The sequence below is a fragment of the Columba livia genome, chromosome 23, assembly GCF_036013475.1.
Source record: "Columba livia isolate bColLiv1 breed racing homer chromosome 23, bColLiv1.pat.W.v2, whole genome shotgun sequence".
Classification (NCBI taxonomy): Eukaryota; Metazoa; Chordata; class Aves; order Columbiformes; family Columbidae; genus Columba; species Columba livia.
Window position 1 is genome coordinate 6,371,990 of NC_088624.1, and position 27,201 is coordinate 6,399,190.

The 27,201-nt window shown below is 52.9% G+C and overlaps 1 protein-coding gene across 1 annotated transcript; it reads right to left on the reverse strand.

The window, feature by feature from the left end:
- Positions 1 to 16,313: 16,313 nt before the first annotated feature.
- LOC135576113 (olfactory receptor 6B1-like) lies at positions 16,314 to 26,695 on the reverse strand. Its single transcript, XM_065039482.1, is given in 6 exon segments — positions 16,314 to 17,427; positions 17,430 to 17,596; positions 17,599 to 18,099; positions 23,763 to 24,000; positions 25,126 to 25,320; positions 26,510 to 26,695. Coding segments are annotated over 6 exon segments (1,545 nt in total). The 3' UTR covers positions 16,314 to 17,169.
- Positions 26,696 to 27,201: the final 506 nt, after the last annotated feature.

Consider the following 27,201-nt stretch of genomic DNA (forward strand, 5'->3'; position numbering starts at 1 on the left):
GAATGTTTCGGGGGTGCAGGGTTTGGGATTGCAGGGTGTTGGGGGAAGGATCTGGGGGTACAAGATTTGGGGTAGCAGCGTTTTGGGGAGCAGGGATTAGGGATCAGGCTTTAGGGGGACAGGGTTTGGGAAGCAGGGTTGGGAGGCACGATTTGGGGGTGCAGGGTTTAGGGCAGCAGGATTTTGGGGTGAAGGGGTTTGGGGTGAAGGGTTGGGTAGGACAGGATTTTGGGGTGCAGGTTTTTAGGGTGCCACTTGTGGGGGGCAGGATTTGGGCTACAGTGGCTTGGGGGTGCAGCAAGCAACAGGACTGACCTATTTCTGCTGTTCCACCTGTCGCTGTGCACTCTCGATTCTTCAACTTGTTCACGGTACTTGAAGAATCTATTATTTAAAACCAAAAACTTGTCTGGGAAGCACATTCCTCAGTCATATCTATGCAGCTCCAATTACAGAGCACCACAGATGTGTGCACACGGAGTCTTTGGAACAATCCAGAAAAAAAAAGATCACTTACAAAAAAAAAGCATTGTACCATTTCTCCATGGATGTGGGAAACAAAGTCCCTCTTTTACTACATGGTCATGCACGTAGCAACGGGTTAAAGTAAAGCACTCTTAAACTTCTAGAGTAACACAGTACCTTTATCTCTGGAATCAACAAGAAGTTCATCTGTAGAACATGGACTTTCTTCACTGCCTTTGTTCCAGATGGTAAGAAACGAGGCTGGAGATCCTGGCTGGGAGCGGCTGCTGCTGTTACTGCTCCTGTCTGCTCTGCCGGGCGTTCGGGTACCAATGCTGTGGGTACTGATGGTGTGGGTACCAATGCTGTGGGTACCAATGCTGTGGGTACTGCTGCTGTGGGTACCAATGCTGTGGGTACTTGTTGGAACGATAAAGGACTCAGCATTCCGATTCAATGTGAATCACGCAAAGCCATTACAGAAACAAGCCTCCTTATATATGCAACTATTCTCTGATTACGCATCCACACTCCAAGCAGGCATTCGCTAATTGGATATCATCTATGTTCACGAGGTGTCCACGCGCTGAAGTCTCACTGCTGATAGGTCCATTGATTTACAGCACGTTGGGGCCTGGTTATTTCGGAGCTGCTTCTCTCCCACGGCAGGTTGTGTTCCCAGCCCTGAAATTCCTGGCTGGTTCAATAACAAATCTCCATCTAACAGCAACCCCTCCACAGGTAGTGATGGTGTGGGTACCGCTGCTGTGCGTACAGATGCTGTGGGTACAGATGCTGTGGGTACAGATGCTGTGGGTACCGATGGTGTGGGTACTGATTGTGTGGGTACTGATGGTTTGGGTACCGCTGCTGTGGGTACTGCTGCTTTATTATTATTGGGTTTAACCCATTGCTGGGTTGGGGTTGTTTGTTTGTTTGTTTGTTTTTCCCGAGGTTGAGCTGTATTAAACAACTTGGCTGACCTGGCAGTGAACTGTGCTTGTGTTCCAGCTTGTGCTGCGGGTTCTTCTGCAAAGAAGCAAACGGTAGAAGCCCAATTCACCCGTGTTCCACAGCTGAGAAGCTCTGAACTCCCTGGTGTTTATGGATGTTTCAATACAACTCTGTGAGCAGCGCCTCAGCGCAGTCTCTCAGCTTAGAGAATGGAGAGTGGGAAAACAGGTTAAACAAGAGTTCCTGTTGTTTCAGCATTAACAAATAGAGATGGCTGATCAAAAGAGATGAGAGAGTTTCCAAAGTTGTGAGATGCATTTGTTCAGTGTAATAAGAACCCATCCAATTATCTACTCTCATTAAAATGAATCCAGAACATAACTTCTGGTGCATTAAGCACGATGCATGCTCAGTGCATCACAGGTAAAGACACACCGGATGGAGCTTCCCTGTTCTGCAACATAAGGCTACGAATTAAATACTTTGGAGAAGTAAATAATTTGGGAAGAACTGCCTGTCTCAGAGGATCACAGGCAGAAGCCCCAGAAAGATTCTGCAGAGAGATGACTCATTTCTGCAGTGTGCTACTATAATCTAGCAAATCCCATTTACAAGCATGTAGGTCTTCTATAAAAACACAGCATCAAAGCAATGAAAGAAAATATGAAGTCCACGTACTCTTGGACTGCAATACACGTTCCTCCCGTGATCCAGGTCATTAACACACTTATTGATCCTCCCCCCATTATCCAGTGCTGCTCTACTGCTTTAACGTAGCCCAACTTGCACTGTGCTAACAGGCCTTGTTGCTGCACAGAGGATCACCGTCCTGTGCACTGGAGAGAGTTTGGGTCACCAAATCTGTTATCTTTTTATGTATAGATTCGGAATGGTCTTTGAAGTTCAAACAACACATCCCATCAAACTTCACAACCGTGGCCATGGCCGATAACAAACCACTAATCGCTGCTCTGTTCTGCAAAGATCAACACCGGCTGCATCCGCTGCTGAAAGCGACAACACGTCTGAGGGTCAGGGTCATCACCACTGCAATCGGTCTCTTCTTTGCTGGCCAGCCAAGGCCTCACCCACTGCGCTGAATCCACCAGCTGTTATGGTTACCTGTGGAAACACAAGCACATCCCCTTCCCCAGGTGATCAGTGACACAGGACCTTCCCATTGCTGTGTTATCGGATCAAACACACTGACCTTAGGTACTTCTTCGGAAAGACCTTTGACATTGTTGATATGGTGCATAACAACAGGTTCCGTTTCAGTCTCACTTTTAGGATTAAGCCAGTTCAGCACATACGATGCCTTCATCAAAACCTCTTCTGCACCCACACCAATTCCCCTTGTTTGTTCAGAACGGGCAAAAGGCTTTTCAAGGTGCGTGTGCACGCCCCATAACTGCCTGGCCAGTAGAGTTCTAAGGGACTCCGAACAGGGGTTGCACCTTCCACTGGACGAGGAAGGTTGCAGGAGTGTCAGAATGGTGTGCGGGGCCATTATCTGTTTGATCTGGGTAGGAACTCCCATGACAGCAAAGGCTTGTAATCAAGGACGCCTTCCTGCTTTCGCGTTTGCTGAGGTCAAAGCTGTAGCCACAACGGTGCTGAACAGGTGTCCATGGACACACCAATGTACTCTTGTCGGCCAAACGCTGCAAATTCAGTAACATCAGTTTGCCACGACTGACCTGGCTGCGAGCCCCGAGGATTCGCTCCCTTTTGTTGCAGAGGCGCTATGCGGGCACAGCAGGACAACTGCGGTAATGGATCCAGCTTGTTCCTCGGGAAGTGCAAAATGTTTTGGGAGAGATGCTGAGGATCGATGGAAGAACGCGTGAGCTTGTCTGGCTTGTTCAAAAGGAGACACATCTGTCACCGCCACGAGTTTGTCTGTGATGGTGTTTCCCTCAACTAGACCACCTGGTAGGTCAGAGTGTCTTTTTATATGCATTACAAACACCGGCGCTGTCCTATAATCTAACACGTTCCACCAATCCAATAATGCCTCAAACAACAAGGAGTTGGAAACTCGCTGCACAAGCGCTCTATGTGTTCTTCGTACAACTCCAGACCATGAAGAGAATCTGCTACCAGATTAATTGGGCGGTTCTGCCACTTTTGTAACGCTAAAATTTGAACCGATCCTTCAGCTACAACAACCTGTGAATGCCACTGACCCTGCTCAAACCACACAAAACCTCCTTTGCGGGAGCGACTACTCGCACCCGTGACGATGGTTGTGGCATCTAAGGGACGCTCACTGACAACTGACACGGGCTGCAAGGGGAGGTTGGTTTAAATACGGGATGCGGTGGATAAGGATTGTCCACCCGCACCGGAACCCAGGCGAGAGCTGAGGCCAGATCGTCGTGTTTGAGAAGGATGTGTTCAAACAGATGGAGAGAAATGGGGATCACAATTCCACCAACATACGACCCAGACAAGGTCAGATATCGGCTCAGTCCTTTCACTGCCACCTGGCAATGGCTTCCCGCCTCTGAATGATGGGTTTGGTTTGGATTGGTTAGAAGTATCCATTCTAATCCTAACAAGGGATTCTTTTCTTCCGTGCTCCACGGGCCCAAAAGTCCTGCCAGCTCCTTATTGGTGTCACAGACACGAAGAGGAACCGGCAATTCTGATCTATCCATTTTTCTTGCCATTTGCTCAAGTGCTTTTTGTGCCTCTGGTGTGAGGCACCGTGGTTCTTGGGGGTCTCGTCCCCCATGAAGGATGGGGGTGCAAGGCTGGGGGGGCAGGGTTTTGGGGGCCTGATTTCAGGCTACAGGGTCTGGGGGTGCAGGTTCTGGGCGATCAGGATTTGGGGGTTCCAGGTTTAGGGCAGTAGGATCTTTGGGTGCAGGAGTTTGGGGTGCAGGGTTTGGGGGCCAGGATTTGGGGGTGCAGGATTTGGGGTTGCAGGATTCTGGGGTGCCAGGTTTTGGGGTGCAGGGTTTGGGGAAGGAGGATATGGGGGTGCAGGGTTTAGGGCAGAAGGATCTTGGGCTGCAGGGGTTTGGGGTGGAAGGCCTGGTAGGGCAGGATTTGGGGGTAGAAAGTTTAGGCGGTAGGGTTTGGGGTGCAGGATTTGGGGGTGAATGGGTTTGGGGGGTGCAGGGTTCTGGGGTGCAGGGTTTGGGAGTTCGGGACGTGGGGCTGGAGGATTTGGGAGTGCAGAGTTGGGGTGCAGGTTTCACACGTTAAGGAACTGGGGCTGCAGAATTTGGGGGTGCAGGGTTTGGGGTGCAGGGTTTGAAGGGTGCAGGATGTGGGGGTACGCGTTTTGGGGGGGAAAGATCTGGGGGTGCAGGGTGTAGGGATCACAATATGGGGGTGCAGGGTTCTGGGGTGCAGGATCTGGGGTGCAGGATATGGGTGAGTAGGGTTTGGAGTACAGAACCTTGTTGTTCAGGGTTTAGAGGCAGGATTTGGGGGTGCAGGGCTTTGGGGTGAGGGCTTGGGGGTGCAGGGTTCAGGTGTTCAGGCCTTGGGGGTGCAGGACGTGGGGGTTGGAGGATTTGGGGGTGCACGGGTGGGTAAGGAAGGATCTGAGGGTGCAGGGTTTGAAGTTTCAGGACTTGGGGGTGCAGGATTTGCGGGTACAGGATTAAGGGTGTTTGGGGGAAGGATTTGGGGGTGCACATTTTGTGGGGGTGCAAGATTTGAGAGTGCAGGGATTTGGGGTGAGCGATTTCAGGGTGCCAGGTTTGGGGGGGAAGGATCTGCGGGTGCAGGGTTTGTAAGTGCATTGATTGGGGGTCAGAATTTGTGGGTGCAGGGTTTGTGGGGCAGGATTTTGGGTGCAGGGTTTTGGGGAGCAGGATCTGGGGGTGATGGATTTGGTTGACAAGGTTTTGCAGTGCGGGGTTTGGGGGAGCAGAGTTCAGGGGTGCAGGGTTTTGGGGGGTGGGTCTGGACGAACAAGATTCGGGGGCAAATGCTTTGGGGGAAGGATTTGCGGGTGCAGGTTTTGGAGTGCACTGCATGGAGTATGGGCTGTGGGGAGTCAGGATTGTGGGGCACAGGATTTGGGGGTGCAGGGTGTTGGGGTTCAGGAGAGCGGGGTGCACGGTTCAGGTTTAGGAGCTGGGGGTGCAGAGTTTTGGGGGTGTACGGTTTTGGGGTGCAGTGTTTCAGGTGAAGGCTTTTCCAGAGCAGGATTTGTGGGTGCAGAGTTTGGGGGAGCAGGTTTTGGGGTGCAGGGTTCAGATGTTCAGGACCTGAGGGTGCAGGATCTGGGGGTTGACGGTTTGGGGGTGCATTGTTTGGGCGGCTGGATGAGGAGGTGCACGATTTAGGGCTGCAGAGCTTGGGGGGCAGGGGTTTGTTGGCAGAATTTGGGGGACCAGGGTTCTGGGGTGCAGAGTTTGGGAGATCAGGGTTTGGGGGTGCAGGGGTTTGGGGGGAAATTTAACATTGCGGAGAGTGGGTTGTGTTGGTTTGGGGGTGAAGGATTTGGGGGTGTGGGGTTTGGAAGCACAGGGTTTTGGGGTGCAGGGTTTGGGAAATCAAGGTTTGGGGTTCCAGGATTTGGGGGTGCAGTGTTAGGGGGTGAATGTTTCGGGGGTGCAGGGTTTGGGGTTGCAGGGTGTTGGGGCAAGGATCTGGGGGTACAAGATTTGGGGTAGCAGCGTTTTGGGGAGCAGGGATTAGGGGTCAGGCTTTAGGGGGACAGGGTTTGGGAAGCAGGGTTGGGAGGCACGATTTGGGGGTGCAGGGTTTAGGGCAGCAGGATCTTGGGGTGAAGGGGTCTGGGGTGAAGGGTTGGGTAGGACAGGATTTTGGGGTGCAGGTTTTTAGGGTGCCACTTGTGGGGGGCAGGATTTGGGCTACAGGGGCTTGGGGGTGCAGGATTTAGTGGAGCAGGGTTTAGGGGTGCAGGTCTTGTGGAGGCAGAATTGGGGGTGCAGGTTTTGGGAGTTCAGGATTTGGGGGTGCAGATTTTGGGTATTCAGGACCTGGAGGTGCAGGATTTGGGGATGTAGGTTTTGGTGGGACAGGGTGTTGGGGGAAGGATTTGGGGGACAGAGTCTGGGGGTGCAGGGTTTGCGGTGAAGGTTTTGGGGTGCAGGGTCTGGGGGTGAAGGATTTGGGGTTCAGGGTTTTAGGGTGCAGGATTTGGGCATGAATGTTTTCGGGGTGCAGGGTTTGGGGGTGCAAGATTTGAGGGTGCAAGGTCTGGGTGTTCAAGATTTAGGGAAGCAGGATCTTGGGGTGCATGGTTTGAGGGGTGCAGGGGTTTTGGGTTCAGGGTTAGGGGGTTCAGGGTTTGGGGGTGCAGGGTGTTGGGGGAAGGATTTGGGGGTACAGGGTTTCTGGGGGCAGGATTTCGGGTGAACTGTTTTGGGGTGCAGGACTTGGGGGTGCAGGTTTCACACGTTAAGGAACCGGGGCTGCAGAAGTTGGGGCTGCAGAAGTTGGGGGTGGACGGTTGAAGGGTGCAGGGTTATGGGGGTACAGGTTTTGGGAAGGAAGGGATCTGGGGGTGCAGCGTGTAGGGATCACAATATGGGGGTGCAGGGTTCTGGGGTGCAGGATTTCGCGTGTAGGATATGGGGGAGAAGGGTTTGGGGTGCAGAACCTTGTTGTTCAGGGTTTAGAGGCAGGATTTGGGGGTGCAGGGCTTTGGGGTGAGGGCTTGGGGCTACAGGGTTCAGGTGTTTATGACCTGAGGGTGCAGGACGTGGGGGTTGGAGGATTTAGGGGTGCAGGGATTTGGGGTGACGGATTTCAGAGTGCAATTTTTGGGGGGGAAGGATCTGGGGGCACAGGTTTTGGGGGGGCAGGTTTTTAGGGTGCAACTTGTGGGGTGCACGGTTTTGGGTAGAGGGTTTTGGGGTGCAGAATTTGGGGGAGGAGGATTGGGGAAGCAGGGTTTCGGGGTGAAAGGTTCAGTGGTGCAGGGTTTGGGGGTGCAGGGATTGGGGAGCCAGAATTGGGGGTGCAGGGTTTGGGACTGTAGGGTGTTGGGGGAAGGATCTGGGGGTACAAGATTTGGGGTAGCAGCGTTTTGGGGAGCAGGGTTTAGGGGTCAGGCTTTAGGGGGACAGGGTTTGGGGGGCAGGGTTGGGAGGGATGATGTGGGGGCGCAGGGTTTAGGGCAGCAGGATCTTGGGGTGAAGGGGTTTGGGGTGAAGGGTTGGGTAGGACAGGATTTGAGGGTGCAGGTTTGCAAGGTGCAATGGGGTACAGAGGTTCGGGGGTCCAGGGTTTCTGTGTGCAGGGTTTAGGATTGCAGGATTTGGGGTGCAGGTTTTGGAAGTGCAGGATCTGGAGAGTCAGGATTTGGGGGTGCAGTGTTTGGGGGTGAATGGTTTGGGGGTGCACAGTTTGAGGGTGCACATGTTTTGGGGCTGCATGATTTGAGAGTGCAGGGTTTGGGGTGCAGGATCTGGGGGTGCAGGGTTTGGGATGGCAGGATTTGAGGATGCAGGATTTGGTGATGCAGGATTTGGGCTCTGCAGGGTTGGAGGGTTCGGGACACCGGGCAGGAGGATTTGGGGGTGCAGGACCTGGGGATGCAGAGTTTGGGAGGGAAGGATCTTGGGGTGTAGGGTTTGGTCGTGCAGGACATGGGGGTTCAGGGTTCAGGGCAGCAGGATCCTGGGATGCAGGGATTTGGGGAGAAGAGTTTGCTAGGGCACCACCTGGGGGTGCAGGTTTTGGGGTGCAGGGTTTCAGGGTCAGGATCTGGGGGTGCAGGGTGTTGAGGGGATGAATTTGGAGGTGCAGTGTTTGGGGGAGCAGGTGGTGCAGGGTTCTGGGGTGCGAGTTTTCTACTGAAGGATGTGGGGTGGCAGGATTTGGGGGTGCAGGGTTTGGGGGTGCAGGGTTTTGGGGTGAAGGTTTGGTAGGGCAGGATTTGGGGTGTGGGGTTTGCGTGTTCAGGAACTGGGGGACCAGGGGTTGGGAATGACGATCCTAGTGGGCAGGCTTTGGGGTGCAGGCTTTGGGGTGCAGGCTTTGGGGGTGCAGAAGCTGGGAGTGCAAGACTTAGGGAAGCAGAATTTGGGGGTGAAGGGTTTGGGATTCAGGATCTGGGGTGCAGGATTTGGGGGTGCAGGGTTGGGGCCAGAATCTTGGGGTGCAGCTTTTGGGGTTGTAGGTTTTCAACGTGCAGGGTTTGGGGGATGCTCGGTTTTGAATTGCAGGGTTTGGGGGGACAAGATTTGGGGGTGCAGGGCTTGTGCATGCAGGGGTTTAAGGTGCAGGATTTGGGGGGGCAGGGTTAGGGGGGACAGGGTTTGGGGCTGTAGGGCTTGTGGGTGCAGCGCTCTGAGGTGCAGGATTTGGGGTTGTAGGAGGCATAATCTGCGGGTGCAGCTTTTCAAGTTGCAGGGTTTGGGGGTGCAGAGTTTTGAGGTGCAGGATTTAGGGGGCAGGACTGGGCGGGGGGGCAGGGTTATGGGGGTACAGGATTTGGGGCTGCAGGATTTTGGGTGCCAGAATTGGGGGTTCAGGGTTTAGGGTAGCAGGATCTTGTGGCGAAGGGATTGGTAGGGCAGGATTTGGGGGTGCAAGATTTGGGGTGAGGGTTTGGGGGTGAAGGCTTTGGGGGTGCTAGGTTTGGAGGGGTGGGCTGGGGGGCAGAATTTGGGGTGCAGGATTCGAGGGTGCATGCTTTTGGGGTGCAAGTTTTGGGGCTGCAGGATTTGGGTGTTTAGAAGCTGGGGGTGCAGGATTTGGGCATGCAGGGTTTGGGGGTGCAGGGGTTTGGGTGCAGAGTTTGGGGGTGCAGGTTTCATGCGTTCAGGACCTGTGGGTGAAGGACTTGGGGGCTCAGGGTTTCGGGGCACAGGGTTTGCTGCTGCATTGTTTGATGTGGCAGCATTTGGGGGTGCAGGGTTTAGAGGTGTAGGGTTTCTGGGTGCAGGATTTCGGGGTGCAGGGTTTGGGGGTGCAAGATGTTGGGGTCTGCAGTTTTAGGGTGCAGGATTTGAAGGAAAATGATTTGGGGGTGCAGAGATTTGGGTTGCAGCGTTATGGGGGTGCAGGATTTGGGAGTGCCAGATTTGGGACTGAAGGACGTGGGGCTGCAGGATTTCGGGGTGCAGGGTGTGGGATTGAAAGATCTGAGGATGCAGGGTTTGGGGGTTCAGGGTTTAGGGCAGCAGGATCTTGGGGTGCAGGGGTTTGCTGTGAAGGTTCGGGAGACAGACTTTTGGGTGCAGGGATTTGGGGCGTGAAGAGTTCAGGGGTGCAGGATTTGGGTTTGCAGGATTTGGGTTTGCAGGGTTCTGCAGTTCTGAGTTTTGGGGTGCAGAATTTTGGGGTAAAAGGTTTGGGGGAAGGATCTGGGGTGGAGGATTTTGGGGGGCAGGATGTGGAGGTTCAGGAAGTAGGGTTGAAGGATTTGGGGGTGCGGGGTTAGGGGAGAAGGGTTTGGGGTGCAGGTTTCGCATGTTCACGATCTGTGGGGGTGCAGGGTTTAGGGTACAGGGTTTGGGGGTGCAGTGCTCAGGTGTTCAGGCCCAGGGGATGCAGGATTTGGGGGGTCAAGGATTGGGGGTGCATTGTTTGGCAGGGAAGGATTTGGGGGTGCAGCATTTTGGGGTTGTAGGAGGCAGGATCTGGGGGTGCTGCTTTTGAAGTTGCAGGTTCTGGGGGTGCAGGCTTTGGAGATCAGGATTTGGGGGTGCAGGATTCATCATTGCAGGGTGTTACGCATTTAGAGTGGGAGGATCTTGGGGGGCAGGGATTGTTAGGGCAGGGTTTGGGGGTGCAGGTTCCACATTTTTAAGAACTCAGGTTCAGGATTGGGGTGCAGGGTTGGTGTGTGCAGGATTTGGGGGTGCAGGGTGTGGGGCTGCAGGGTTCTGGGGTGGAGGATTTTGGGGGGTCAGAACTTGGGGATGCAGGGTATGGGCATGAAGGTTTTGCAGCTGCAGGATTTTCGGGTACAGAACGTGAAGTGCAGAGCTTGGGGGTGCAGGGTTTGGGGGTGCAATGTTTGGTGTGGCAAAATGTGGGGGTGCAGGGTTTAGAGGTGCAGGATTTGGGGGAGCAGGGTTTTGGGGTGCAGGGATTTGGGGGTGCAAGTTTCATGCATTCAGGAACTGGGGTTGCAGGAATTAAGGGTGCAGGGTTTGGGGGAAGAATTTGGGGGTGCAGGGTTCTGGGGTGCAGGGTTTGGGAGTTCAGGGTTTGGGGGTGCAGGGGCTTGAGGGGAAATTTAAAGTTGCAGAGTGTGGGGTGCATAGGACTGGGGCACAGGATTTGGGGGTGCGGGGTTTCAGGGTTCATGATTTGGAGGTGTGGAGTTTTGGGGTGCAGCGGTTGGGGGTGAAGGATTTGAGGGTTCAGGGTGGTGGGGGAAGGATTTGGGGTGAGAGATTTGGGGTGCACGTTTTGTGGGTGCAGAGTTTAGGGGGGCAGAACTGGAGATGTAGGAGTTTTGGGGGCATTATCTGGGGGCATTATCTGGGGCATCAGGATACGGGGTGCAGGGTTTTGAGGTGCACGTTTCAGGTGTTCAGCACATTGGGGTGCAGGGTTTGAGGGAAGGATCTGGAGGTGCAGGGTTTCAGGGTGCAGGGTTTTGGAGTGCAAGATTTGGGGGGGCAGGGTTAGTTGGGATTTGGGGTTGCAGGGATTTGGGGTGCAGGGTTTGGTGGTGCATTGGTTTTGGGGGTGGAGGATTTGGGGACACAGGGTTTCAGGATGCAGGATCTGGTGGTGCAGGTTTTCGGGTGGGGAATTTGGGGGTGCAGGGTGTTGAGGAAGGATCTGGGGGTGCAATATTTGGGCTTTCAGGGTTTAGGGGTGCAGGATCTGCCAGTGCAGAGTTTGGGGACAGGAGCTGGGGGGGCAGCGTTTGGGGTTACTGGTTTTGGGGGTGCAGGGTTGAGGGAAATATTTGAGGTGCAGGGTTAGGAGAGTGCAGGATTTCTGGGTGCAGAGTTTGGGGTGCTGGGTATGGAGCAGCAGGATCTGGGGGTGCAGGATTTGGGGGTGCATTCATTTGGGGGGAGGATCTGGGGGTGCAGGGTTTAAGGGTTCAGGATTTGGAGGTGTAGCGTTTTGGGGTGCAGGGTTCTGCACCCCAGGTTGAGGTTTTGGGGGTGAAAGATTTGGGGGTGCAGGCTTTGGGGGGTCTGATTTGGGGGTGCAGGTTCTGGGGGTGCAAGATCCTGGAGTTCAGGATCTGGAGTTCAGGATTTGGGGCTGCAGAGTATGGGAGGGAAGGATCTGGGGCTTCAGGATTTGGGGGTGCACCGTTCGGGGGTGCAGGGTTTCGAAGTCAGGTCTAAGAGTGCAGGGTTTGGGAGTTCAGGGTTTGGGGAGAAATTTAAGGTTGCAGAGTGTGGGGTGTATAGGACTAGGGCACAGGATTTGGGGGTGCGGGGCTTCAGGGTTCAGGATTTGGAGGTGTGGAGTTTTGGGGTGCAGGGGTTGGGGGTGAAGGATTTGAGGGTGCAGGGTGGTGGGGGAAGGATTTGGGGGTGAGAGATTTGGGGTGCAGAGTTTTGGGAGGTAAGGATCTGGGGGTGCAGGATTTGGGGATTCAGTGTTTAGGGTAGCACAACCTTGGGGTGCAGGGGTTTACAGTGTAAGTTTTGGTAGGGCAGGATTTGGGGTGCAGGATTCTGGGGTGCTGGGTTTTGGGGTGCAGGATTTGGTGTTGCAGGGATGGGGTCGAAGGGCTTGGGCTTTCAGGCCTTTGAGGTGCAGGATTTGGAGGTGCAAGGTTTGGGAGTGAATTCTTTGGGGTGTAGGGTTTGGGGGAGCAGGGTGTTGGCAAGGATTTGGGGGTGCAGGGTTTTAGGAGGGCAGGATTTAAAGACACAGGATGTGGGGGTGCAGGGTTTGGGGATTCAGGACCTGGGGGTGCAGGTTTCAGGGTGTGAGGTTTAGGGGTGCATTATTAGAGGGTGGAAGATTAGGGGGTGCAGGGTTGGGTGGTGAGGATCTGGGGTGCACATTTTGGGCGTTAAGGACGTGGGGGCGGAGGACTTGGGCGTTCAGGGGTTGGCAGTGCACGGTTTGGGGGTGTAGAGTGCAAGTTGGGGGGGCAGAATTTTGGGTGGAGGAGTGGGGTGCAGGGTTTAGCGGTGCAGAATTTAGGATGGAAGGATTTGGGTATGCAGGGTTTGGGGGTGCAGGGTGTTGGGGGAAGGATCGGAGGGTACAAGATTTGGAGTAGCAGGGTTTTGGGGAGCAGGGTATAGGGGTCAGGCTTTAGGGGGACAGGGTTTGGGGGGCAGGGTTGGGAGGGATGATTTGGGGGTGTAGGGTTTAGGGCAGCAGGATCTTGGGGTGAAGGGGTTTGGGGTGAAGGGCTGGGTAACAAAGGATTTGGGGGTGCAGGTTTTTAGGGTGCCATTTGTGGGGGGCAGGATTTGGGGTACAGGGGCTTGGGGGTGCAGGGTTTGGGGGTGCAGGATTTGGGAGTTAAGGGATTTGGGGATGCAGAATTTAGTGGTGCAGGGTTTGGGGGTGCAGGTCTTGGAGAGGCAGAATTGGGGGTGCACGTTTTGGGAGTTAAGGGATTTGGGGGTGCAGATTTTGGGTGTTCAGGACCTGGGGTTGCAGGATTTGGGGATGTAGGTTTTGGGGGGGCAGGGTTGGGATGCTGGGTTCGGGACATGCGTCTGGATGATTTGGGGGCGCAGGGTTAAGGGGGTGGAGGATTAGAGATGCAGGATTTGGGGGTTCAGGATTTGGGGCTGCAGGGTATGGGAGGGAAGGATCTGGGGCTTCAGGATTTAGGGCTGCACCAGTTTGGGGGTGCAGCATTTAGAAGTCAGGTCTAAGAGTGCAGGATTTTGGGGGGCAGGATCTGCGGGTGCGGAATTTAGGGGTGTAGGGTTGGTGGGTGAAGGGTTTGGGGGACAGAATTTGGAGGTGAAGGTTTTGGGGTGCAGGGTCTGGGGGTACAGGATTTGGGTTTCAGGATTTGGGGGTGCAGGAGCTGGGGGTGCAGGATTTGGGCATGAATGCTTTTGGGGTGCAGGGTCTGGGGGTGCAAGATTTGAGGGTGCAAGGTTTGGGTGTTCAAGATTTAGGGGAGCAGGATCTTGGGGTGCAGGGTTTGAGGGGTGCAGGGGTTTTGGGTGAGGGATTTGGGGTACAGGGTTCTGGGGTGCAGGGTTTGGGGGTGCAGGGTGTTGGGGAAGGATTTAGGGGTACAGGGTTTAGAGGTGGAGTGTTTCAGGGATCAGGGTTTCGGGGGCAGTATTTTGGGTGCAGGGTTTGGGATTGCAGGATTTGGGGGAGCAAGACTGTGGGGTGCAGGGGTTTGGGGTGCAGGGTGTTTGGAGAAGGATCTGGGCATACAAGATTTGGGGTTGCTGGGTTTGGGGGTTAAAGGATTTGGGGGTGTTCAGGTGTTCAGGACCTGGGCGTGCAGGATTTGGGGATTCAGGATTTGGGGGTGTAGGGTTGTGGAGTGCAGTGTTTGTGGGTGCAGAGATTGGGGGTCAGGATCTGGGGGTGCATGATTTAGCAGTTCAGGGTTTGAGGATGCAGGATTTTGGGGTGCAGGGTTTGGGGGTACAAAGTTTAGTGGGCAGGGTTTTGGGGTGCAAGATCTTGGGGTGTATGAGCTTTGGGTGTGGGATTTGAAGGAAAATGATTTGGGGGTGCAAGGTTTTGAGGTGCAGGATTTGGGGGGCAGGTTTAGCGTGTTCAGGAACTGGGGGTGCAGGACTTTGCGTTGAAGGGCTCTGCAGTGCCGGGGTTGGCCTGCAGGGTTTGGGGTGCAGTATTTTGGGGTACAGGGGTTTGGGTTTCAGGACCTGGGGGTGAAGGGTCTTAGGGAACAGGATTTCAGGGGTTCAGGGTTTGAGGGGTGACGGTCTTGGGGGCCTTGGGGATGAAGGATTTGGGAGCGCAGGGTCTTGGGGTGCAGGATATGGGGGTGCAGGGTTTGGTGGGGAAGGGTTTGGGGGTGCCTGGTTTAGGGTTGCAGGATTTGGGGGTCAAGGGTTTGGCTGTGCAGGGGTTTGGGGGTGCAGGATTTACAGTGCAGGCCCTTGGAGTGCAGAGCTTTAGGGTACAGGGCTTGATGAGGCAGGATTGGGGGGTGCAGAATTTTGGGGTGAAGGATTTGTGGGTGAAGGATTTCGGGGTGCAGGATTCAGGGATGCAGAGTTTGGTATTACAGGTTTGGGGGGGTTCATGGCTTGGGAGGAAGGATTTGGGGGCGCACAATTTAGGGGTGCACGTTTTGTGGGTGCAGAGTTTAGGGGGGAAGAATTGGAGATGTAGGAGTTTTGGGGGCATTATCTGGGGGGTCAGGATACGGGGTGCAGGGTTTTGAGGTGCACGTTTCAGGTGTTCAGCACATTGGGGTGCAGGGTTTGAGGGAAGGATCTGGAGGTGCAGGGTTTCAGGGTGCAGGGTTTTGGAGTGGAGGATTTGGGGGGACAGGGTTAGTTGCAGGGATTTGGGGTTGCAGGGATTTGGGGTGCAGGGTTTGGTGGTGCATTGGTTTTGGGGGTGGAGGATTTGGGGACACAGGGTTTCAGGGTGCAGGATTTGGGGGTGCAGGATCTGGTGGTGCAGGCTTTTGGGTGGGGAATTTGGGGGTGCAGGGTGTTGAGGAAGGATCTGGGGGTGCAATATTTGGGCTTTCAGGGTTTAGGGGTGCAGGATCTGCCAGTGCAGAGGATTTGGAGGTGCAAGTTTTGAGAGTGAATTCTTTGGGGTGCAGGGTTTGGGGTTTCAGGAGGTGGGGGAAGGATCTTGGGGTGTAGGGTTTGGGGAGGCAGGGTGTTTGTGGCAGGATTTGGGGGTGCAGGGTTTGAAGTGCAGCGTTTCAGGAGGGCATGATTTGGGGATGCACATGTGGGGGTCCAGGTTTGTGGGGTGCAGACTTTGGGAGTGGAGGATTTTGGGGTGCAGGGTTTGGGGCTGTCTTATTTGGGGGTGCAGTGTTTGGGTGTTCAGGAACTGGGGGTGCTGCATTTGGGAATGCCGGGTTTGGGGTGCAGGGTTTCGGGGTTCAGGATTTGGGAGGGCAGGATTAGGGGGTGCAAGGTTTCAATTGTAGGCTTTAGGGGTACAGGGTTTGGGGTGCAGGGTTTGGTGCTGCAGGATTTGGGGTGCAGGGTTTGGGAAGACAGGATCTGGGGGTGGAGGATTTGGGGGTGCGGATTGCGGGGCAGGGTTTTTGGTGCAGGGTTTGGGGGGAAGGAGCTGGGCGTGCAGGGTTTGGGAAGAGTATTTTGGGGTGCAGGAGTTTTGGGTGCCGTGTTTGTGGGGCAGGTTGGGGTGATCACTGCTGACCTGCACACACTTGCTCTCTCTGGTATTCACCTTCACTCTTGCTCCTCCATCTCCCCACTGTTCTCTCCACCTTCTCTCTTTTCGTTTCCACCACACTCTTGACACAGACCTGACCCACTGAGAATGTTCCAGAACACGCTGATCCAAACCCCGCTGGGACCTTCGGGCTCTATGACAGTGTGAAAATTGAGTGTGCAACAGAACCCTTTTGGTTGTCAAACACCTTGAAGATGCTGGAGTCCAAGCATAACCCCCCCGGCACTGCCCCATGTCCCTCGGGAGCTCATGTGGAAACCCCTCCAGGGATGGCGACTCCAGCACTGCCCTGGGCAGCCTGTTCAGTGCCCGACCGCCCTTGCTGGGAGGAACACTTTCCAGTCTCCAGTCAGAACGTCACCTGGTACCATCGGGGCCGTTCCCTCTCCTCCTGTCGCTCGTTCCCGGGGCAGAGTCCCAGAACCCCGCTCTCTGGGCTCTCTGTGGGGCGGCCCCGTCCCGGCCGCTCCCCGCACTCCCGCTCTGTCTCTCGCCCGAAGGCTCGGGCGGGAACGGCCGCTGCGTCCCGGCCGGCCAATCGCAGCTCGCCGTCTCAGCCCCGCGCGCCGCCGGCCCTTGGCCCCGCCCCCTCCTCCCCTCATCCCCTCAGGGAGGAACTTCACCCCGCCAGCGCTGAGCTCGGAGTTCAGCACCCAAATATCTTCACAGTGCGAGAAATGCAGCTGCGATTCGTGCTGAGATGTTCAGTGTTTACAGGTGTAACCAAATGAGGCTCGGGCTCTGAAGCTGGAAAAAGGAAAGGTGGTTAAGTTCTAGGTAAAAAGTTATGAGACTTGTTTATGAAGTCTCATCCAAAGACCCCAAAGACCCTCCTCAAAACCACCAAGTGACACAGCGCAGGCGAACAGGGCGGCTCAAAGAGGAGACTGGAAATGCTTCTCCGAGACTCCTTGTAATGAGAAGCGGGAAAGGTTATGAATATGTACAGGCGTTCCTGGGGTCATTGTGAATATGGAACACCTCACTGTATTTAAGCACAGCTCTTGTTGTTAAAAGGTGTGCGTGTTGGGCGGAGCGAATCCCCCGCGCACCCTGCGCTGTTTTGCTTTTGCTCTAATGAACACGTGTTTAAGGAATACAGTTAAGGAATTGGATTAAACATTGTTTATCCATAGAAAAAGCCAAAGTTATTTATTTCAATTTCCAATATTCCTACATGGTTTTGAAAACTATAAATCTAGGGCTTAGGATTTTCAAAAGGAAATAATCCATCAGCCAAAGTCCTATTATGGCTTATTTTATTGATACTGTAGCAGAATATTCAGCGTCACAGCGCTCACGAATGGGAAGGAGACATTTCCACATACCATTTCTTCCTTGCCGGGCTTCAGTGCAATGAGTCAGTGATGACGGAGTCAGTGATGAACAAGCTGTAGAGGTTTACTCAACCACATTTCAAGAAGGACACTTGTCACTCCTCTCCATGTTCCTCCGTATCCTTATCCTCAGAACTTACTGGTGTGCAAAGCAGCTTGTGCCCGTGGTCTTTCTCAGACTCTCTTTCACCTCCTTGTTCCTCAGACAATAGATCAGAGGGTTCAGTGCTGGAGTGAACACAGCACAAAAGACAGACACTGTTTTGTTGAGTTTGGACGGATGGATCCTCCTGGGCCTGGCGTACATGAAGAGAGTGGCCGAGAAAACGATCATGACTACAGCCAAATGGGAGGTACCAGTGGAAAGGGCGTTTCTCCTTCCCTGCACTGAAGCACACACAAGATAGTTGACAGGATACAGCAGTAGGAGAAAACAATGATCAGGAGAGGTATCAGCAGGACCACCAAGGCTCACACAAAGTGCACTGTCTCTGCAAGGGACGTGTCAGTGCAGGAAAGGCTCAGGACGGGAGAGATGTCACAAAAGAAGTGGTTCATGACGTGAGTTGTGAAACTAAAGACACCTTGACCAAGGAGATGGAAAAGCCTCCTGCCCATGAGAGAATCAACAGCTGAAGGCACAACTTGTGCGTCCTGATGGCTGGATAGCGCAGGGGATGGCACACAGCCAAAGAGCGGTCACAGATGACACATTCAGTGCACATAAGGGAGATGAAGAAGTATAACTGGGTCATGCAGCCGGAGAATGAGATGGTCATGCTCTGGGACCGGAACCCAAGCAAAAGCCTGGGCAGTGTTACTGAGACATAACAAATCTGCAGGAAGGACAAGTTCCCCAGGAAATAACACATGGGATTTTGGAGGTGATGGTTCCTTTTCACCACAAAGATAATAATGGCATTCTCAGTGATTGTTACCATGTAGGTAGCCAGAAAGATCAGGTAAAGTGACGTCTGAACCTGCAGCCCATAGGAAAATCCCAGGAGAATGAACTCTCTGACAGCAGTTTGGTTCTTCATTCCATGCCGGGTGCCCACAGCGATCCCTGCAGGTGTCAGTGGAGAAAAACAAACAGAACAGTTCCACAACAGCGAGTTCATGTGAAGAACTGGGGCATTTAGTAAACTGTTTCCTGTGGAAACTTTCTACAAAGTAGAACAACATTTCTTACAGGAAAGAAAGTGAGAGGGACGCATGTCTTTATTCCAGTGGTTTGTTACTGTACTATCAATAGCAACACTAGAAAATCAACCCAAAATGTAGCAAAACCCCTCTGTAGCGCACACTGTTTTCATGTAGGATGGAATGTGAAGAACACAGACTGGCTGCTGACATTCCCGCTACTGAGAGCAGCACCACAGAGGTTCAGGTGGTACAGGGATAAAAATTACTAAAAACACAGGTGTAATGCTAATGGAACACGGAGTTTTGAAAATGTCAGACTTTCTTCATTTCCTAATAGGAAATTATCCACCTTTGTGTTTCCAGGGGCAGCAGTGACGGTCATAGGAGAGACTGCTACAGAGATTACAAATCCCTTAGTCACAGATTTTAGGAATTTATGTTTAAGCAAGAACTTTGAACTGAATCTAAAGACCAGATCCTGCAGTGGGTGGTTCCTCTGGCTTGTACTAAACACCTGTCTTGGACAGAGAAGAAGAGTTCTTTCTTGTTTCAGTTTGCTCTCAGCTCTGATTTAGACAGTAACTTAGAGCAGACCTTGCATGTTCCCATTGACTGTTTTGCTCTAGATTCCTTTTATACTCAGTGGATATCTGCTTGAGACATCGACTGAGCATTTGTAGTCTAGACTGTAATACTGTATATGGATCAATCTCCTTGCAAAACACATCTCTTATTTGTGCTCTAGAAATGCCAATTTCTCCTCATGGACATTTTAGTGATCCTTTACTAACCTTTAAGTAGTTGTCCATACCATAAATGATTTAAGGTGGAGAAGGTGAGGTTTCTTCTTCCTGCTTTTAAGGGCAATGAGAGCAAATAATGAACACATAAACACGCTTCTTTCCAATCTCTTAGATTTTACAGCTCGTTAATATATGCATGCTTGTGTATGCATGAGAGAAAAACGTGTTGTACAAAAGAGGCATTAATCTATCCAGAACAGTAATATACTCTTCAGCTATTTCCTTTCCTCCCCTGAACATGTGTGGTCTTTTTATTAGTGAGGGGGTGACAAATCTGGCTGGAATCCAGGAACGAAGCTTTGGCAGTTTCTGTCTCTAAACATGAAACAGAAGAATCCAGGAAATGGCGAGCAGGACAGAGAATTTAACTGAAAAACTGGATGTGTTTTGCCATTATTCTTGACTTACAAGTGTATTCCCTCACTATACATCTGGCAGTTTACATGATGAAAATGTATTGGATGGGATAATCAAGAAGAATTGCTTGTTGAAGGATTCAGCGCAATCATTTACACTGTAACTGATCTATGATTTCTTGATCTATTCATCTGTTACTGTAAGAAAACATGAAGACTGACTTACCAGTTCAGGATTTCCAGCCGTGCGTGTGGCCTTTAAACTGCAGGAACGAGCAGTGGATCAGATGGATCTTCTCTGACCCACCTGAGAGGTTTTCCTTCCAAGGACTCGCTGTCTTTGCTGGGAAAGCTTCCCTTGTACCATAAGCACTGAGCTGATAAAGTCGTCTGCCAATCAAAGAAATGAAAGGGAAGAGGAAGGTTGTTATCTCCAATGATCTCCAATAATTACCCCCAGAGGCTAATTTCTATGTATAATTACATGTAGGAGAAACAGAGTCTGGCATGAGATCTGGGGAATAAAGACCATGACAGAAAACACGTCATGCCTAGTACAGAATGAGTGTTCTTCTGCTAAAATGCATTAGGAAGAAAAGACTAAGCAGAAATTGTATTTACTGAAATGTTTGGGAATTCTGTAGTTTTATTTTGAATAAAAAGGGACATTCGGAGAACGTTTTTTTTTCTTTTTTAAAAAGTCTCCTTCAGTTTCCACATTTAAACAGTAAAGATGCAAGAACTGGTCCGTGTTTAAGAAACCCAGAAACAGACACCTGTGTAGATGTGTCTGCCATACGTACTGAGAATGCAGATTTTATTTCTAGGTAGGCATGCAATGCCATATTCAATGTCGTTGGACCTATCTGGTCACAAAACTGTCTCCAGACGTAGTGAAATACCATATACATATATATATATACTGTCAATCATATGTGAGGATAAATACCAATGCCATGTGCAGCACAGCTTCCTTTGGAAGGAAAACCAGGAAAACATGCAGAGCAGTAACTCTGTGTTCTAATGCAGCTCCCGCTGTCACCAGCTGAAGCACCAGAGTGTGGACGCATCACCCAGAGAAGACGACTCACAACTGAGACACCCTCAGATCTATTGGATTTGTCACCACAAACCCGACACCGTTTAGTTTCCTCAGTTTGCTTGTCGTGTTTGTTCTCCCTCTGGAGAGGCTGGTGCACTCTGATGGATTCTCCTGGATAAGCCCCAGGTAGAAACACAAGGAGCCAAAGCACTCGGCCACAAGAAATTGCATTGAAACAAACAGGCAAACGAAAACCAAACCAAGACGTTCTTCACTGCACCAATTACTCTGCTCACACAAAGAGACAGTGGGAGGTGGAAAGCGGACACCAATGCATTTAGTTTTCACTCGAAACAATCTAAATTGCAAAGGTTTGAGTATAATTACTAAGTAAATGATCAACTGCAAATTTTTGCCAACTGATTTTTTTAATATAAAGTTGGTGGGGGGTTCCTAAAGAAAATGGAGATGGCATTGTTTAACAGTTCTGGTGAGCATCTGTCAAAGGTGTTGCTCTTGTGCAATTCTTTCTCTCCTGTAAGCTTTGTTTTCCATTAAAACAATAACAACAGGAACTCAAAATGTAAAGTTTCATCGACCAGCCTGTAGTTCCTGAGATTTTCCTCCTCGTCCATTTTTAGGGTGGGTGCAATGTCCGTATTTTGGAGAGTTTGCACCTTCCCTTCGTTCCCGTGACCTTTCAAAGAGAGCAGAGTCAATGACATGAAGCCGTTTGGAACCAAGTTCAACGCCAGTGAAGTGAAGCAGTTGATTTATGGAAGTTTGTCTGTTGGAATGAGTCAGGTCTAGTTAACACAACTGACAGCATTGGCACGTGAAGTGTAAATGGATATTACCTGAGTAGAATTAGGCAAAAGATGGTTATCCACCAAATAAATGGTAAAATGGCTTAGCGTGCTCAAGAAAATGCATAAACTATTCAAACAAGATGTTATCCACAAGGAAATGCAAAACGCTTGGGAAATGTCTGGGACAAAAGCCGTGAAAGCCAATAACGGTGACAGCACCCCAGAGACCACCTGAATGGATCCATCACAAATGTGATATTCCCTACCCAGTCCTGTTACTGGTGACACTCAGGAATGTCTGAGTTACCCAGGAGTACCTGATAGACAAGATCACTACTTTATCCCTAAAACTGCAGAAATGTGATGAACTGCACTTGGACTGCAATAGAACCTCATACAAGGATTTTTATTAGTATTAATTGCACTTTACATTAACCTGTTTCTTTGTAGAGATCTGTTTCTACAATCAGGTGGTCATTGCCTGTTAGATGGTTCACGGGGTTACACGGTGAGTTCACAGATGATTAAATCAGGAGAATCATGGGCCCAAAATGTCCATTTCATGCTGACCCAGCAGACCATGCAGACGGGTGACAAGACCCGCTGCTGGGAATGCACACAGGTCCTGAAAATTCAAATGAAGGGTGCCTGTATTAGGAATATCCCTTCCTGTTTATATGTCTTGGGACACTTTTGGGAAAACACCGTGTTTGAATTTTGATCAATCTGGAAGAATCAAGACTGAGTTAGAGGAGATCAGAAACATGTTGCCGTCTTGCGTGAGGCACAGAAAGACAACAGCTCGTACGGATTTCAAGAGGTTTGGACAGGATTTTTGCCCTGGATTCCTGATTCACAGTCGTGGATTAAGAGGTGGATTGGAATGATCGTGTTAGCAGTTGTTATATTTGTATGTTATGCTGCAATGTGTGGTGAAGCGTTCTGTTGCACTCACAAAGACAGTTTAGAAAAGGTGGGACTTATTTGATATGTAGATGTACACAAATAAGTCCCAAAGAGGGAATTGTAGTCATTACCACTTAAAAGAATGAATCCTCTTGGAAAGCGCTAACCGAAATGTATCTAAATCCTTTCACTTTTGGTCAATCTGCTCCACTAACAAGGATAAGAGCGACTAACAAAACACGTAATTAGAAACTACAGAGATCACTGACCTCGCAGCTTTAGACGTTTGAAGCCTGCACAATTACTTGAGTTTTGTTTAAAACGCATCTTGAGATGGCTGGATGAAGTGTCCTTTAGCTGAACGTTGGTCACTAAATGCTGAAATGATTATGTAACCAATATGCAAATGTGTGACCAATTAGGTCTGCAGGACTCCCTGGGGACGGTAACATTTTGTACATAGTGGCTGCTACTTTTCTTCCTGGTGTGCTGGCTGTATTCCAGCACCCAGACCTGCACAACTCTGTGACAAATAACATCTCATCTCTGTGTGCTACAATTGGGCAAATTGTGAACTGGGCAGCAAACCTTGTTTTGGAGACAACAGTTGCCCTTGACCCCCAGGCCCCACAGCCCTTGGGCAGGGGGCGTTTCTGGCTGCTCGGCCTCCACACAGGTCTGCCCTGCAGAACCCGCTTTGTCACACAGCTGTAGAGGGTTTGTGTGTCTGGAGCGTGAGGGGAGGCCCTGGGAGCCGGGATTGTCCCCATACGAACGGCAGGGAATGAAGAGGCAGCCAGACTCTCACCGGTAGCGCCGACTGGCAGTGCAGGATGTCGTGGGCACAAATTAAAACATATGGAATTCCATCTCAAAGGCAGCAAACACTTTCTTACCGGGAGGCATGTGGGTGTCGTACAGTGGAGCAGATTGCCCAGAGAGGTTGTGCATCTCCAGCCTTGGAGATGCTCAAAACCCAAGTAGACTGTGTCCTACACAACCGGCTCAAGGTGACCCTGCTGGAGCAGTTGGCTTGGACTAAAGGATATCAGCAGGTCCCTTGCAACCCCAGTGATTCTGAGATTCTGAGAACAGAGAAGACCAATGCCTCCCATTCAAAAAAAATAAAAAACCTTATTTGAAATGTGTTCTGTGACAGAAAGTGTCTTAGATGTATTTTCTTTCTCGTTTCCGTGGCTGGTTGAGCCTCACTGATGGCGAGGTGAACAGCATTGCCTGCTCTTCTCTGCTCCACCACGCCGGTCACCTCACTGCAGACGGCTACCAGCGCTTCAGCATGACTGCAGCTTTATGCTTTACTACTCCAGCCACCTTCCTGTGCTGCCTGTGTTTGGAAAGTCCTTGCAGGATGTTTCAGTGTCTCTCTTCCCAGGGGCTGAGGAGAGGCTGACAGTCCTGTGAGTTCCCTGGATTGGATCTTCCTTTTCCATTCCTATTCCTCGTGCGGAGGTGAGTCCTGAGCCACCTGCAAGGTCTTTTCAGGCAACTCTCGTCTTAAAACAAAGGCTCACTGGGGGCACACATCAGGCTGCTCACACCCAGGAACTCTGACCACTGCCAAGTGCCCGATGAGGATGGGATTCGAACCCACGCGTGCAGAGCACAATGGATTAGCAGTCCATCCCTTCACCACTCGGCCACCTCACCAGCACACTGCTGCTGCTCCTGAGGCTGCTGGCACTGCCGCTGCTCCTGATCTCGCGCTGCCTGCTCCTGCTGCTCTGGCTCCGGCTCCAGCTGCAGCTCCAGCTGCTCCGGCGGTGGCGGCTCCTGATGCCTGCACCTTCTTATCCTGCTGGACATGGGAGGGGAGGAAACAGCCTCCAGCTTTTGCCTTTTGGGGCCTGGCCCACTCCCACAGTAGCTGGGCTGCGCTCTGAGGACCTTTGGGAGACAGGTCTCAGCATTCACATCAGGAAATGACTGAACAGCACAGCCCCACACACCTTCCCAGGAAGGAACACGGGAGAGTGACCCTGGGGCGGTTCAGTGCCTCCAAGGGAATTTACAGCCTCTCCAGGGAGGTGCCAGAGTCCCCATGACTTCGGCTTTTCAAGATGCGATTGGACAGGCGCTAGATAATCTCATCTAGGCTCCCTTCCCCACAACGCCTTGGAACAGATCATCCTCCAGGGAACCCTTCCACTCAGGGAGGTTCTGTGAGTTTTCAGACTTATACTTTGTTTCGTGGCTTTTGAGCTGTGCCAAGTAGTAATGGGGCTCCTTCCCCAAGAGCTCTCACTCCACCTGGCCTTGCCTCCAGCGCTATGAGATGTCAGGGTCAAAAGATGAGGCTCTCTCAAGGCCAGGAACCATGGGTAAACCTGTCATTTACCAAGGAACTGTTGTGGGTTCTCAGCTGGCTGGCATTGGAGAAGAGGGGAGGATGAAATAGGAGTGTCCTGCAGAGCTGATGCCAACTGTCTTTAATGAGAAAAACTGCTTAAGCAACGCAGTTTGGAGGCTGAGGAAAGCTCAGAGAAATGCTGCCGTCTGAAGGAAAACCTCCCTGACAGGCATGCTGCTTTTCCAGCTCCCCTGCAAGGCTCTGGCAATCACGTATTACCCACTGGGAAGGGCGGAGGGAGGGAGGAGAGAAGGGAGGAGGGAAGGGAGGGAGGGAGGAAGGAAGGAATGAAGGAAGGAAGGAAGGGAGGAAGGGAGGATTTCATGGGAAGCATAAAGTCAAGCAGACCAAGACGGGGAAAGAGAGAGGCTTCCTTGGGAAGAGGCAGAAGGCCCGTGCAGGCCCCTTCCTGCAGGGGGAGCGGTGGGAGCCCAACTCCTCTGCAGACCATGGCCGTGCTCTCAGGGCTGGCTGCAGGGTTTGTTCCGGGCTCCCAGTGCTTGACCGTGGGCAGGCAATCCACTGGCTTCAGCGTCCCAGAGGCCCGCAGAGCCCATGGCCCAGACCACCCAAACACCCATCCCCAGGTAGCCCCCAGAAGCAACATGCACAATGGCAATGCTGAGGGAGCTCCCCACAGCAGCCGATGTGGTGGATCCCACAGTTGTGCCCTGAGGGAAGGAGCTGAGGATTGGGCCTGGCAACATCACCAGGACCAGCGGGGGCTGGATGGCAGCGATGGAGTCGGCGCACTGGATGTCGCACAGCTCGTTGCAGCTGTTGGCAAGCGGGACTGGGCCGCAGGCAGCTGGCAGGCGTGGGCTGTAGCAGGACATGTCTTGTGGAGGGAGACAACCCTGCAAAAGTGGGAGGGAGAAGAGGACATCAGCTGTCGGGCCCTTTCAGACCCCCTGACTCATCGAGTCCAACCGTAACCTAACGCAACTCTCGCACTAAAGCATGTCCCTAAGAGCCTCGTCTAAACGCCTTTTAAACCCCTCCAGGGATGGTGACTCCACCACTGCCCTGGGCAGCCTGTTCCAGTGCCCGACAGCCCTTTCTGTGAAGAATTTTTTCCTAATATCCAATCTAGACCTCCCCTGGTGCAAACTGAGGTCATTTCCTCTCGTCCTATCACTTGCTACTTGGGAGAACAGACCAACACCGTCCATGTTACAACCTCCTTTCAGGCAGTTGTAGACAGTGATAAGGTCTCCCCTCAGCTCCTGTTCTCCAGGCCGAACAGCCCCAGTTCCCTCAACAGCCCCTCGTCACACTTGTGCTCCAGACCCTTCACCAGCTTTGTCGCCTCCTCTGCGCTCTCTCTGGTGTTTCAATGTCCTTCGTACGACGAGGGGCCCAAAACTGGAAACAAGATTCAAGGTTTGACCTCACCAGTGCCGAGTACAGCGGAACAATCACCTCTCTAGTCCTGCTGGCCACACTATTCCTGATAGAAGCCAGGATGCTGTTGGCCTTTTTGGCCACTTGGGCACACACTGGTTCATATTCAAGCAGCTGTCAGTCAGCACCCCCAGATCCTTCTCTGCCAGCCGACCCCATCAGCCCATCAGGGCCACCATGTCCTGGCCACCAGCCCCCTGCGGGCACCGGCGTCTGGGCCAGCACCACCGCTCCTGAGCCGGGAGCCCCAGGAGGTGACGGGGCCCCAGGGTTTGGCACTTGGGACTTTGAGGTGCGGGGAGGAAAACTGGCAGCTCTGTTTTCAGTTTAAATAACCAAAGTGTCTCGTGATGTCCAGAGCCGGTCTGGTCCAAAGGACTGAAAAAGCCTCTGAAAAGAACTGCAGCACGTTCCCAGGAGACGCCATTAGATGCCCCACGATGGCTTCCTTGGCCAATTGCGCTGTGTGAGAAGGCCCATCAGCAAACCCCCAGTTTTCCAGTCAAGATGTATTTCAGTCACATCCTGCAGCTCCTCACGTGCAGAACCATTGAGGGCTGAGAGGGAAACGAAGCCCCATCCAGCAGGAAGCCGGTGTTGCCAAGCGCTGAGCAATGGTGCCTGCTCGGGGCCAGGACACACCTCACAAGCCATGCGGCCCCACCCGCTTTGTGTGCCGGGGCCAGGACCCGGGGCTGAGGCCACGCTCGCCCAGCCCGGCCGGCTGCAGACGCTGTGTCCGCTCTGCGCGGTCAAGGGCGGCAGCAGCTGCTGGGAGGGAGCGACGCGCAGCCTCGGCGGCTGTTGGTGGCGGCGTGTGGTTGGCATGGCCGCAGCCGGGAGCCAGCAGGGCGTGGGCCGGGGGCCCGGGGTGCTCAGCCGCCCCTCGCCCCGCCGGGGCCTGATGCTGAAGGACGAGCGGCAGCGGCAGCTGGAGAGGGTGCGGGCTGAGCTGGAGGCCGAGCGACTCCGCGCCCGAGAGCCGCGCTGCCGCTTCACCGCTGCAAACCCGGGAGCTGAAGGAGGCGGCCGAGCGGGACCGGCGGCTCCTGGCCACATGGCTGCACTCCGCATGGGCGCAGCGGCAGGCGCGGGAGCTGCAGCGGCTGCGGGAGCTCATCCGGTGGCAGCGGGCGGTGCACATCCGCCAGCTGCTGCGCTCCAAGGAGGCCGAGCTGCGCCAGGCGCAGGGGACGCTGCAGCAGCAGCGCGGCAACGCCGTCCGTGAGGCACGGGACCTGCAGCGGCAGCTGGCCAAGGAGATGGTGAGAGGAGCCGGGAGCAGCAGCCGGGCCCGCGCTGAGCTGCAGGACGTCCTCAGCAAGCTGCGCTGG